The sequence below is a fragment of the Miniopterus schreibersii genome, assembly GCF_964146895.1.
Source record: "Miniopterus schreibersii genome assembly, chromosome: 1".
Lineage (NCBI taxonomy): Eukaryota > Metazoa > Chordata > Mammalia > Chiroptera > Miniopteridae > Miniopterus > Miniopterus schreibersii.
The window spans coordinates 192,458,049-192,472,443 of NC_138101.1; the positions used below are offsets into that span (position 1 = coordinate 192,458,049).

Sequence of the window (14,395 nt, forward strand, 5' to 3'; positions counted from 1 at the left end):
GTAAGTGGGTGGATTGGGTGTCAGGGAAGCTTCTGGGTGATCACAAGAGTGCAGACTTCAGTTACCCATTGCCCTCACGTCAGGCCCCAGAGCTGGTGGAGGAGCTGTCAGGCACCAGCTAAGGGGAAAGACGTGATCATAGCCACATGCCAACCATTGCTGATGCTTCAGCAAAGGCTGCACTCCTGTGGCTTCAGAAGGAAACACCTTTCCTTTCTGGAAGGTCTGGAGCTGTGGGTCTCAGCACTTGGGGGCAGGAAAGAAGTAATGGTGGTAAGAGATGGAGGTTTCCAAGAGAATTTGAGAAAGATCAGGGATGAAGAATCTTCTACCAGCCCTGCCTGCCTCATCCTCGAGAGCATCTAAAGATATCCCACGTAATTCCTGCACTTCTCTCCTCTCTCAACAGTTTAGTCAGTGAGTGGGGCAGCAAGCATCCACTTGGTGGCCAGCTTCCTTGTGTGCTGAGACACTGCCCTAGAAAGGGCTCCAGCCAGGCTGCCCTCCCTTCTTTTTCCCAACCTAATGCCCATCTGTTTCTAGCCAAAATTCTGTTCCATAACACTGGCTTTTCTGGGTGAGTTGCCAAAGAAATTTTTCTTCAGCAATTCTAGAGGTCATGATTTTAAAAAGCCAGAGCAGCTGGACAGCCCTCAGAAATCAAATTGAGGACGTAGCGAGTCTGGGACTCCACCTAAGCGGTGCTGACATTCAGCACAGGAAAGCGCACCTTCGGCACATCTCACGGGCAGGGTGGGTCTGGCAGGCTCCCCCGCAGCGGGAGTCCCTGTTTCTTCAAGCTGTGCTTTCCACACTGGTGCACACAAGCCCCCGGGGGTCCTGAGTGCAGAGCTGGGGTGGGGCTGAGCCTGCATGTCTAACAAGCTCCCAGGCGATGCTGCTGGTCCACAGTGGAGGCAGCACTGCGAAGGCTTAGGGAAGACAAGAAGCTTTACACAATACAGGCCAAACACCAAGTTTTAAATGACTCTCCTGCTCTCATCTGAAGATAGCGCAAAATCTGCTCTCCTACTGACCAGCCCCAGGGGAGGAGGTCCTGGTGTTGAGTAACCAGACCTTATCACGACTGCAAAACCCAAGACTTGGCAAGGACCATGGATGCCAACTGAGAGGGTACATTCACTGTTGTGGGGTTGGCGCTAGCTAGGCAGGGGAGGAGCGGAACGAACAACTCGCACACACCAACCACGTTAGGTTTACTTAGCACTTGGCCCAATTCTTGTCTATGTACATATATACACAGATTTACATATATAATATGTAAAACGAGAATTACTGCATCATTTGCACATCCAAAAAATGTGCGGAATGAAAGACTGATAACCCAGACACATTATCTAGACAGAAACTTTAAAAACAGGTCTGCTGACACACGCTGGACACGTGTCACCCTCTCCTCTCGCTCACCCTGGCTCCCACAGGCAGGCAACATGGCCTTGGAGGTGTGGCCCCCATCCCCCCCAGGTCTCTAGTCCTCAAGTAGCAGCTCCAGCTCCTCCACAGGCAGGCGCACGCGGAGCTCCTTCTCGGTCATCAGGTCCAGGATCTCCTGCATCTCATCAGGGAAGTACTCCACAGCGTCCATGTACAACACCTAGGGCCAGGAGAGCCACCACCCCGGTCAGCCAGAGACTTCCTGTCCCAGCAAGCCTGCCCTCCTGCTGCCCCTCCACAGGCACCCCCCCGCCCCACACACACACTGTCCTGACTCACTTGGCAGCACCTCAACACACTTCTGGAAGGACTCTGAGCTCAGAGGCTCAGTGAAAGGGAGTGAACTCAAGGTGGGACTAGAAGTTGTTGGCAGGCAAGACTGCTGAGTATCTGATGGGCTCTGCAAGGCAGACTTGGGACCCAGATCCCAACACTTGTAGCTTCTGGGCTGAACTCTGGGCAAATGCTGGGAAACCAGCTGCCCACAGCAACTCCCCTGAAACACCAGCTCCACCACAGAGACAGGAAATGTGCCCATTGGCTCAGGCTGCCCAGGGCTCAGCTCCACCAAGAAAGGCCTGACTGGGCCTTGCCTCCCATGACAAAGGTGCAGGCCAAGCAGACACTGGGGGGACTGACTCTCGGCAAGCAGCTCCTTGGATATGGGAAGATACCATGGTCTCTAGAACTTACCTTTGCCCAGGGACAGTTCTGAAGTGCTTTGTAGAATACCCCCTTGCTTCGGTCTTTATTTCCTAACGAAACCTGAGGTGAGGGGGTAAAACAAAAATGATTAATTGAAACAGGTAGGGTGAGGCCATAGAGACTACCCCTGCAGTGACTCACACAGGACTCCTCAGCTGCAGCCAGCCAGCCGTGGGGACATCCTCACAGTGGCTAGTCTACGCACCGGGGACGCTACCGGGGCCTCTGATGTGCAGGGTCGGTTCCTCCACCAACAGGCCCAGAGTGCTGCCCTTTAACACTTCTGACTGGTCTCATCTCCTTTCCTGTGGGCCCTCAACCTTTCATTACTGACAGTGCCTGGGACCCTCGAGGCCATGTGTGTGTGATAAGGCTGATGACTTTATACAGAGAAAACATCTACTTTAACACTTGCCATTATCTGAAAACTATCTCAGAGAAAAGGAAACCAGAATTGCTGAGCGGGTAACATTGAAAGTAAACAGGCAGGAATTTCAGTCTGAGAGTGTGCAGATACTCAGCAGCTTTTCTCTCTAGGTATAAAATCCGTAAGTCTCTCCACGCCCATTGTGGGAGCTGGAGCTGCAGGTGGCATCCCCCACTGGGGCCTCTCCCAGGTCCCAGGAATGGATCTCTCTCATGGCAGCTCCTCCATGCACTCACAGTCCACGGGCGGCTCCCAGGCTGGCAGGTGTTGACAGCTGTTCGTGGGCACAAGCCAAGCCCATGGAGCTGAAATCTGTTCCTGCACTTCCCACCCACCCACCTCCTCCAGACTTTCCATTCCCACAGAACTTTCTAAGGGACGCCAGGTCTCTGCCAGGTGGCTGGTGCTTGGCGTCCAGCATGGCACCAGTGAGGGCTGCTGACCAACTTCCCAGAAACCCTGGCAATAGCATCTAGAGACTCCAATCTGTACCTCAGGAGCTCTGCCCACCAAGGTTGGCCTCCCTCCCTTCTCCATTTTTTCAGGTTAACCCCCACAGTCACCAAGACTATAACTTTGACCTATAACCAGCATCTGTGATAACTTGTCAGGAAAGGCTCAGGCCTCCCCACCTCCTCCCACACAGAGCTTTCTGGCTGGGGCACTCCTGTCTTCCCTCCCTGGCATGAGACTCAGCTGTGAGACTCAGCCGTTCTGAGGCTAAAACCTAAATTCACACCCTAGGAGCCAGCCTAAGCTGTCCTTCCTTTGCACAACAAAGGACCTCAATGTCCTCTCCTAAAATACTCGCTAAACGAGAGATGGTTTCCCCTCGTTTTTGAAAGAAGGGTTGTACTACTGCACGTTCTGGACCACCGTATCTCACAGACATCCTGGACCCAGCAAACGCAGGTACGTCAGTGGGCCAGCCTCAAATGAGAACCGCTCTGCAGCTACCAACTGGCCACCAGGAGCTCCACACCTCGCTGGAATGTGCAGAGGGTTCGCGGCCACGTGAACGCCTGGCATGCCGCCGCTTTTCTCCGTTCAGGATCCCGTGTTCTAAGACGTGCCCTTGGGTGCACCTTCTCCTCACTACAGCGGGGCCTCCAACGGGAAGAAAAGTGCACGAGCACCACCAGACCTCCACGTCCTTACCCACCTTCTCATCTTCCTCATCTTAGCAAACACCGCCCCCCGGAGAATGCCTAAGTTGGGGCTGAAATCTAACGAGTGGGTAACTCCCGGGCACCCTGTGACCCCACGGGACCAGGACCAGTGAAAGCATGTCTCCTCAGGGAGACCAGGAGCACCTCAGGGCACTAGCCAGGACCAGGCACAGAACTGAAGTCACGGCTTCCGCAGGGGCAGAGCTGCTGATGTTGCTCTCCACGTAAAGGCCTCAAGGCCACCGCCAGTCTCCAGAACTAAGCCTCACACCACACGAAGGACTCAGCCAGGACTCTCAGGAAGAGGTGACAGGAGTCTGTGGCACATGCTGTGGGCCATCAGCCCGGACCTGAGCTGGGTTAGTAACTCTCCCAGCATAGGTGGGAGGGGCCAGGGAGAGGGCCAGGGCCATGCAGAGCCAGCTGCCCACCTCCTTCGTGACAGACGCGTGGTGGAGCTCTGCATTCCGAGAGGCTGGCTGGCGTCTGCCATTTACGTGCCATGTATGTGCCTGCTTATCCGCGTGCCTCCTCCACACAGGGAAGCAATGTCTCTAAGAAAACGAGAGGCGAGGGACCTTCGGGCTTTTGCAAAATTGGATTATCTTAACTAAGCATAAACAAACCTGAGCACCTGCTGGTGTGTACAATTTTTTGAAAAAGTCATTTGACAAAACTGACATCAAACCCTCCCCAAATAAATACAAGTAAATCTAGAAAACTCTCACCAGCGTATTCATTCCTAAGAGGAGGCTGGCCCTACTGTAGAGGCTTACTTATGCCCACTGGAAGGGGGACGGAGAGGACTCTTCCCTCCTACAGCTCCTATAAGTGGGGGCCTTTCAGCACCTTCTACCTGCCAGCCACTGACAAAGTGGGAAGAAACTGCACTGGAGACAATAAAATCTGATGATTCCCAGTCAGAAATGCCACCAGTCCCTTTCTATGTATTAAGATGTCTCTCATCAGGCCCATGAAGTCAGCTAACTGGCTTATATACTTAAGTTTATCTCTTTATTATGTAGGCAGATGATCAGACTAAAGAAGTCTAAGAATCTTGAAAATAACTGATTTTTGCCAAAACAACAAAAACAGTTTGGCTGAAAGTGCTAATGGGTGTGCAGAACAGCACCTCGGAAAGTCCCCTCAAAAAAGAGGCTTTAAACTAAGTTCCGACCTTAGTGGAAAATTTTACCTGCTCTTTGTGCAAGTCCTTTCCCCCCAGGTTCTCCATGGCCAGCAGTACGTTTTAACTTCTTCGATTTCGCAGAGGGAAAGCAAGCAAATGTGCTCGCGCGCATGGAAGCAGCAGGCAAGCATGTGCAGATGCACGCTGGAAGGTGCAAAGGCACAGCAAACAAGCCAACAACCCTCCTCTCCGGAGCCTTAACCCTTCCCTCACACGGCCCCACGGCTCCCTTCTCCTGCCCCTCCTCGCACTGCAGCCCACACCTTGCATTTTGGCTGATTTGGTTTTTTCACTATCAAAGCTTTAGGAGCCCACCAGATGCCTCAGGAGCTGCTAGGGAGAGTCACTGCTCTAATTAACCTTCGGTCCAATGCCAACCTTTCCAAAAAGCTAGAAATTCCCTAAGGGCCCTATCTTTTACAGAACGCCACATTAAATTCTGCACCAAAACGCCCAGCAACTCCCCCGTTATTCTGTCAAATGCCCTGAGTAAAACTGCCACTTGCAACCCCTCCCCAAGTCCCGAGAGACCTGATGTCACCCCCGTCCGAGGGGTGAGGGTGAAGGAAGCCACTGGACACCTGCACTTTCTTACTCAGGAAGGAAGTAGAGTTCTGCATAAATATAAAAACTCTAAGTGTTTTCTTACCAAAAAATTCAAATACAGCCTCCACAGTAAAGGACACTGGCTGCCGTGGTCACTGCGGATCGCATTTTCAAACAGGGCTCTGATCCGGTGCGTCAAGCCAGTCTCAGGAATAGTCGCGTACACCTCTCTGCCATCTACCCTGCAAGACAAAGGCTCGTGAAACCCGAGACAAGTTCTGACACCGACACTGCAGGAGGCAGAGACACATTAGTGACAAGAGACGTCAGCAAGAACTGAATCAGAGCTTGTCAGAGGCAGGGCTGTCCCTCAGATCTGTGGGTGCTGGGGGTGCAGAGTAGAGATGTGATGGGCAACTCCAAGGCCAGAGGAAGGCTGTGTCCAAGGTCCTGTGGTTTCTACATTACAGAGTCTGCCTAGGAATCACACACCAAGTCCTTGCTTCTCAGGAACCTATCAGAGAGGTAAAGTGACGTGGGAAGAGCTGGGATCTGAAACCAGAGTCCAACTCCAGAGCCTGTGCTCTTACCCACATGCTTTTACTGCAGCTTCTCAGATACTTGAAGGCCTAACAGTCACCACCCACGCACCATAAGCAATGTTCAGGGTCCCAAAAGGCATAGCCTAGGAAGACAGCCACAAAAGCCTCGAATGCAAGATGTTACTACTTGTAGGTCTGTCATTCCCCTTGCAATCTGCTATTCCTGTAATACCCAAACACCCATACCGGTGTGCCAGGCCATGGCCCATATTTATTTCTGTATTCCTGAGGCTCACAGGGTGGGGGACATGGCACGCGTTCCATAAAGGTGTGGACACATGAACAAGATGATCTGTAATTACCTCTGGACAGTTTCCACCAGTCTTTTCCTCATTTTCTCAGCTTCAATGGCAAACAACCATGGCTCCAAGGGTTTCACAGACCTGGTAATTGCATCAAAGAATCTCCTGCTCTTGCTGGCGCTGTGGGACTTGTTTTGAATCTGTACATAGGACCTCCAAAGAACCTGGTTGCCCGGATACAACTTCAAAGCCTCTGAAAGCGCCTGTCGCAGCGGAGCCAGAGGGTAAACACTGACTTTCATGTGGAACCTGAGCAGACTCGTGTGCATCAGTGTGATAGCCTCGAGAACGTTCCTTGCACTCTGTGGGCTGGCACTGTCTTCCAGGCCTGGGCCTTCTGGGGTAACAGAGCCCTTCAGTTTTGGAAATACCTGCTCATATATCTGCACAGCAGCATCAATCCCTATGGTCAAATACTGGAAGAGCATAAAGCATTTAACCACGCTAACTAGGCGGTTAAGGGAAGCTGGATCAGGAATACTGCTCTCCCCCAAACAGTCCTGCAGTGCATGCTCATAAGCCTTCCGAGCTTTCAAAATGTGAACTGCCAGGACCTGCCCGGTGTAGGGCCCATAGGGACTGTTCTCAGCCAGCCTAGTTAATATGTGAACAGCTCGGGCCTCGGTGGCCACTCTGAGGTCCGGTGCCAGCTCCAGCTCCAGCTCAGCATAGAGCAGACTGAGCTCACAGACCTCAGGGTCCTTCAGCTCTCCGCTCCCTGCCGTGCTGAGTGCTGTATCAAAAACTTTTCTGGCATCCTCTGTGTTGCCGAGCAACCACTCCAGATGTGCATACTGCTTCCAGAGGCAAAAATTGTTGCGGTTTTCTGGCTCCTTAAGGAGATTCTTGGCTAGTTTTTTGCAGTTCTTCCCTCGTGACTTTAGCCTCTTCTTGTTTTTAGTGTGCAGACACCAAATGACCTAGAGGTAAAAAGAAAAGTATGACTCCAAGTGCTCTGTGACTCTAAAGCAATCCCGCTATCCTGACAGCTTGAGAAAGCGGCACAAGGCATCTATACTTCCTTCATCACATGTTTGGTAAACATTTAGGCTCTCTGAGCCGGGAAACAAATCAGGATTTTTTTACTGAGGCCACAGGAACTCCAAAACGAACACATCCAGGTTTCCATCTGAAACCTCTTTAAACAAGGCTTACCTACTCTAAATGTTCTTCTTCTCCAAAGAGAGGCAGCCACCCAATTTTATCAGACAACCCTATTTTGATAACACAACCTGGTGTGTTCAATCTGTAGTTGGAGTGTCAGAACTTTGGGTATTAAGAATATACTAACTTGCGGCCAGCAGAGGGCAGAAGAGTCCATCCTAAACGAATTTCTGGCAGATACATAGATAAAAAGAGCAGGGTAAGTAGCTTATTTTATCTATTTTAGTAAGCCCCTAAATCCTCTAACCCTACTTAAGCTTAAGTTTAGTTCTTAACACTAACAGCTCACATAATCACAGGCATCTGGTAATACAAGAATCAACACAAACAGCCCCAGCCACTCCTGCTTTCTTCTTCACTGTGGCCCCTCAGAAGGGGCAGCCACACCAAGTTCCTTTAGGGTCCCCGAAAGAGGAGGTGCTGTGGCCCAGGACCCTGAAGAACACCAAGAGCCTGAGAGTCCATTTATAAACATGGACAAAAAGGAAGTCCTCACGCAGGGGGGGAGGGGGCCGGAGTTACCTTTGCGATCTCGTACCGCAACCAGGAGGAACAGAGCTGAGACCTCTCCCTGCCTGAAAACAAAGGCATCACCAGGTGGAAGATGTTGCGGATGAACTCCTCGCCCTCTCGGCTGTGACCCCTGGTCCAGCGCCGGCAGCCCAACTGGTCTGTGCGACCAACACAGCTGACGCCGGAAAAGGAAAGGTTGAGAAAAGTCAATGGCTGTTCGTCATAAAGGCCATTATCAAAGATGCTGTTCTCATCCATGGCCAGATAGAGGCAGGAGGCTGGAGGGCTGAAGCCAGAAGGAACACCCAAAAACTGCAGAAAGGCCGCAATCAGCTGGAATTGAAGATCTTGGCTGGAAAGTCGGATTAGAGACTGTCCAATATCATCAAACAGCACCTGCAATAAAGACACAATAAAGTGACCTGTTCAGGGGCTCGGTACTACAATAGACAGACAAAAAGGCCTTCACAATTTCCCCACAATTCTCTTCATATGAATGTATAATGATTCGACATTATGCGATTTTAAACAGACAGGAGTTGGGTTTTCTGCAAGATGCAAAAAAAACTAGAGGCTCCACAAGGCAACCCAGAGAGGTGCAGGGTAAGTGTTGGGGGCCCTGCAATGCTGCTAGGATTCTCACACTCCTGGGGCTTCTCTGAAGGAGGGAGGTCCATGAGCAGGCTGAAGCCAAAAATGTCAAAGTAGCCTGCTAGATTCATAGAAAATCTAGAATCATATCCACTTCTGAAAGCACACACAATTGCTTTGTAGTTACAAGTGTAAACTTAAGACAGAAGAAAAAAAACTTTATGATTTTGTGTTGTTTTCTTTTGTACAAAACTGCTTCAGAAAATGAAAAATATGCTTAAAAAATAAATACACAGCAGCAAGTTAAGAAGGAAACTACAGGAGTAATGAACCATGTAAAGAGCAATTATAAGAGCCTAATACTAACTGTGAGCATTTGTAGCTGACTTCGGGTAATAACTTTAAAATGTAAGGCCACAGAGACAACGCTTTACATCTGACTGGTCTTTGTGGCTATGAGCAAAGAGAGACTACCAGAGTCAACTAATCAAAACCATCCATTAAACAGAAATCTTCAGGTTTTGAGCAGAGAAAAAGCTAGGTGAAAAACTGTTCACAGCAGGAGTTTGCTCCAGAAATGAGCTTCCAGGAAACTGCCAAGATTCTGAACCTTGAGAACTGACTTCTTGGAAGGGTGATGAACTCTCTAAAATCCTCAAGCCAAAGAAAGACCCCAGTCCTCACTGAACATTCCAGCTGCAGCCAGGAGAGGGAGCTCACGTGCAGACTCGCCTCAAGGCAGTGCCCCCACCAGGCACAGTCGGTTCAGCAGTGAAGAAACAGGCAAACATCTCCACCCTCGAGGCATGTAACAGTACAGAGGGTTACAGACAAGGAGCCATGCCAAAGCTGACAGGCCTCCCACTGCGAAAATCTCTCAGTCTACACCTACACCATGTTATGTTATGTTGTATAATATTGTATTATATTACATGCCAAGCAACAGAATTCTTATCTTGTGAAACTGGGTCAATTCTAGGTATCAAAGAGAATCTTTTCCTTTATTTTAAAGAAAAACTTCCAGGGCTGCTGGCCACTAGACAGAGCAGCATGTACCTAGTCATGCAGTAACAGTGAATAAGCTAGCTAATGGAAGTTAAATGCCTGGCGCACAACAGGTTGTAAATGCTAGTTCCTTCTCCAGCAAGACAAGCTGTATGCCGACTGTACACAAATGGCCTTACATCCAGTCCCCCTTGTCTTTTGGAGTCAAATCTAGCTGCTACATTCCTGAACATATAAGTAGGGTGGGGAAAGTGGACACAGCTAACGAACCTAGGACACTGATTCTGTGTTTTTAAACCCTGAGCCCTCCAGCTTCCTGAACAACCGGGAAGACAATCGCCAGAGGGTGACCATGAGAACCCACCCTCCTATTCAGGGGCAGGAATTATGGTGTCAAGTGCCTCTAAGTTCCCACAACACCAGCAGCCAATGATATTCTACCCTGGTTTCCAGTAAGAGGGAAGTTTCCACAGACAGGAACGGAAGTCAGGCCAGTATCTCCTAAGCCAGGCAAGTGCTCAGGGAGCCCAACACTTTCTTTTAGGTACCCAAACCCAATGGGAATGGGGAGAAGGCAGAGACCCCCAGGGCTGGCATCCCCTCCTGCGGTGGGGTACTTGCCTGTCTCTCTGGATCCTCACAATCTTCCTCAGTTTGCTTCTTGGTCTTATCAGGGCGCCATGGCCGCCAGTGCCTCTGGTCTCGGGACCGCTCAGCAGCCAGCCAGATCTGCCACCTGGGCAGAGTCTTATCTTTAATTTCCTGGTCATCATCTTCCGGTTCATCATCATCATCATCTAGACAAGAACAAAACTTCTAGTTCATCTAACCAGCAAATAAAACCACCATCAACACCCAACCACCCTGTATGCCAGCTACTATGGTAGGCAACTGGAATGTCAGGTTGAGTAAGACCGAGCTAGGCCCCGCCTCTGGAACTCTCAGTGACCTTTAGAGACTCTCCAATAATCACAATCAAGTTCCCAGGAAAAACTGGTAGGTTAGCTGATGAAATCAATGGTTTTTAATGCTACTACACCAATTAAAATGGGAAGGACACATATTCTACAACAGACTGACCACAGAACTCTCTGTAATGATGAAACATTCTATACCTGTGCTGTCTGACCTATCAGCCACCACCACATGGGACTTACTGGGCACTTGAAAGGTAGCTGGTAGAAGATATGAGTTTTTAATTTTATTTCATTTTAATTAACTTTAATTAAAACAGCCACATGTGGCTAGTGGCTATTATTGGACAACACTGTTGGGCCATGGGGGTAGGGGGAACTGTGTATCTTTTTTCACCTTCTTATGAATCTGTAAATATTTCAAAATAAACAGATAACAGAAACCCCAAAGAATTCAAATAAGTGATATTCTAAACCCAATATTCTATCTTAACACTCTTCTGAATTTCTCAAAGAAAACTAAAATTTAATTATCAGCGTCTAGTGATCTACATTTAAAGTAATCCATGCTGAAAAATTCTCACCATCAGAGAAGTTATCTGGTGAGTCACGTGACAGATCTAGATACCTGAATTTACTACACTAGGAATCAAAAAGATTACGTCGTTTTACACAGACACATGTATAATAATTACAGACTAACAGGAAGTGATGGTACAAGAAAAAATAAACTGTGATGCTATAAAAAAATACCTCAGAATCCACAATAAATCCCAGCTACTCTCTAAATGCCAACCTCGTCAGGAAGGACAAGAGAACTTAAACACAAAAAATGGTTAATAACTAGTTTTCTGGAAACAAGAAACTTGCAACCTTTCTTCAGATCCTGGTGTTGTAGAGGACACCCTCTAAGTCCAGTAGAAAGAAATACATTCAATTCATTAAATTCCAGAGACTGTCCAGGAAGGGAATGTGGAAAAGCTTGCAGGGTACCTACACACCACCACACTCCTAACCTGATGTTAAAAGTCAAGGTTCTGACACCTGCATTACCTTACTGAGAAAACGAACTTCACATCTGATTATGAGTGACTACTGGACATCTGGACACTTATCAGAGCAGTGATGTTAACTTAAGTCTCTGGGCACTGCCACAAGAACTCTATATCCTCACAGAAGTGCCAAATATGGGCAACTGCAGAACATAAATACCATGCACTGTAAGGGATTCGATAATTAACAGAAACAAAAAAACCTAAAAACACAGAGCCATGCTGAGTTGGTCACTCAGAGAACGAAAGAGTTACTACCAAGAAGACCTGTTTACTTTTTGGTCCTGCATGTGGTCCTGCAGACTCAGTGGCTAAAGTGCGATAGGTACTTCCGCTGTGCCTGCAGGTTACTTTCTTCATGTCTGACACCGCAGGTCAGCCTGGACAGCAGTTCCAGTGCTTTGTTGGAAAGACCATTCAAAGGGAAGTCGAAACGGCTGAGGCTGTGACAGCCAAGTGAGGCATGACTGTCACCTGATGGTACTGCCCAGAGCAAGGTTATCCCAAACACCTGAAGGGCTCAGCTTAAGTGGTGACAGACATGCCACCTGGCCCAGAGCTCTGCACTGCCATGCAGATCACAGCCAATCCAAAGTTTTTCATTTCTCAGAAGAAACCAAGGCCCAGGAAGGTGATGCCTGTGAAAAAAGGCTGGCTGAGCCTGGGCGAGGGGGGCTAGTCTGAGTGCCCACTCTTTCTCCCTCCCACTTTCGATGAAACCAGGTGAATGAGGCTATCAAGTCCTATAAAGTGGCTGGTCTGAACTGAGATGTGCTATAAATAGAAAATACACACCAGATTTCAAAGAGTTCATATGGGGAAAAGATGCAAAATACCTCATTAGTTTCTTAATATTGATTAGATGTTGAAATGTTAATGTTCTGATATACTAGGTTAAACAAAACACATTATCAAAATTAATTTCACCTGTTTTTACTTGTTTAACGTGGCTACTAGAAAATGTGAAGTTACACATGTGCTCGAGTTATATTTCTACTGGACAGTGCGGTTTTAGGGGGTAAATCTGGAAAGCACTTTGGCATCACTTAGAATGACAGTTAATTATTTTATAGTACTCTTTAAAAGGCAGGTTGTTTTTTTTTAATATATCTTTATTGATTTCAGAGAGAGGAAAGGAGAGGGAGAGAGAGAGATAGAAACATCAATGATGAGAGAGTCATTGATCGGCTAAGGCAGGTATTTTTCAAAGGATCTGGACATTGCCAAGAAAACAGACTGTCTTAAATCCACACTAAAATGGGGGTGGGAGGTTAGTAATAAGGTGAGTTCTTCAGGAGCAGCCTATCAGAGGAGAAATGAAGTATTTCTTTGGGAAGAATTCAGACCCTCAGAGCATTATGTAGTGAGGGGGGGGTCAACTGCTTCAAAGACTCCAAGGAGGGAGAACAGTCTACTCTCCCGGGACATCTAGTTAATGTGCTTTTCACATTTTGATGTTTATACTGATAAATGGCTTATACATATAAACAAATAATTATGAAGACGTAAAAACAAGTTCCAGGAGAAAAACTCACGCAGTACTGAGAGGTGCCTTACCTGGGTTGATGACCACCCAGCCTCCCCTCTCCTGCTGGTGCATCCACGCCCTCCAGCCTCGGGCGCCCCTCTCCCCAGCCCGGGGCTCTCCACTGTCCCAGAAGGGCTCAAAGAATTCCACCTGTTCAGGTGTAAAACAGGGTGGTTAGCCTAATTTGCACCAAACTGCTGAGTCACTGGGCAAATTAAGTGCTAACTGGCATAAGAGGGCGATGCTTCTTGCAATCTTGCCTGTCATCAGTCTCTGAAGCAGATAGGTGACACACACCCCAAAACAGAAAATGTAATTATTTAGTGTGGGAGGCTGCCTCCACAGCAGCCCCCAGGACTATCCCCCTGCCTTGTGGGATTCACACCCTTGATTGTGGGCTGGACCTAGAATATGGCAAAAAGTGATAGGATGACACTTCCAAGTTTGGGTTACAAAGACTGGCCAAGGTCACTGAGAAGGGCAGGAACAGAATGGTTTCCCAGTTCTGACCCTGGTCAGCCAGTCTAACAGGAAGCAGTGGCCTCACCAGGCCCCCTAACACACACCTAAAGTCCTGTTGCTTTCCAGACCTTCTGAGGGGAAGGGGAGTCAAGGTTCAACAGGACAGACTCTGAGGTCTTGAGGACATGGCTACATCTCAACTAGCTGTTCCGAACACCTGGCACAGTGTCCAGCACCTAGTAGGGACTCAATAAACGCTGTTGGCTCAGTGCTACAAATGGTAGGCATCCAATGAATTAAAAGGTCTGCATGCTAAAGCCTGGCCCTCCCTCATTCATCTGGACCTTAGGTCTGCAGTGTGTGGGAACCAGTTCAGGGGCAATAAAAAATTCCACGTGGAACAGAATGTGAACACAGCAAGGAACAGGAAAGCGATCGCATTTTCAACCAACAATAAGGACTTTAAAAGAGAGCCAATAACTTGCTCAATGAAAGCTTTTGTAAAATCGCTGAAGAGGATGAGCAGGCTTCCTACGGGCACACCATGGGCCAGGAGCTGCAGGATCATCCAGCCTGAGCCCGGGGAGGACTGTGTCCAGGAGAGCCACGGAAAGCAGGGCAGACGTCCTGGTGTGGGCCCTAGACACCGAGTGCATGTCAGCCACCTCAGGAAGGGAACTGGCAAGACTACACTCCCTCTTTATAGGTTTTACTTGTATAAGAGGGAGGGAAGAAAGCACACGCAAAAAAAGAAGGTGTTTTTTTTTTAAA

The 14,395-nt window shown here is 48.6% G+C and overlaps 1 protein-coding gene across 6 annotated transcripts in view; it reads right to left on the minus strand.

The window, feature by feature from the left end:
• Positions 1-52: 52 nt before the first annotated feature.
• Positions 53-14,395, minus strand: part of NRDE2 (NRDE-2, necessary for RNA interference, domain containing) — a 37,282-nt gene continuing 22,939 nt past the window's right edge. For 4 of the 6 annotated variants that reach the window (XM_081123013.1, XM_081123012.1, XM_081123015.1 and 1 more), the window contains exons 8-14: positions 13,192-13,312; positions 10,290-10,465; positions 8,082-8,468; positions 6,396-7,315; positions 5,595-5,733; positions 2,149-2,220; positions 1,355-1,615 (exon numbers count right to left, since the gene is read on the minus strand). In XM_081123013.1, coding sequence (XP_080979139.1) covers positions 1,490-1,615; positions 2,149-2,220; positions 5,595-5,733; positions 6,396-7,315; positions 8,082-8,468; positions 10,290-10,465; positions 13,192-13,312 — 1,941 coding nt within the window. In that variant the 3' untranslated portion in view covers positions 1,355-1,489. The other 2 variants (XR_013997809.1, XM_081123014.1) reach the window with 2 other exon arrangements.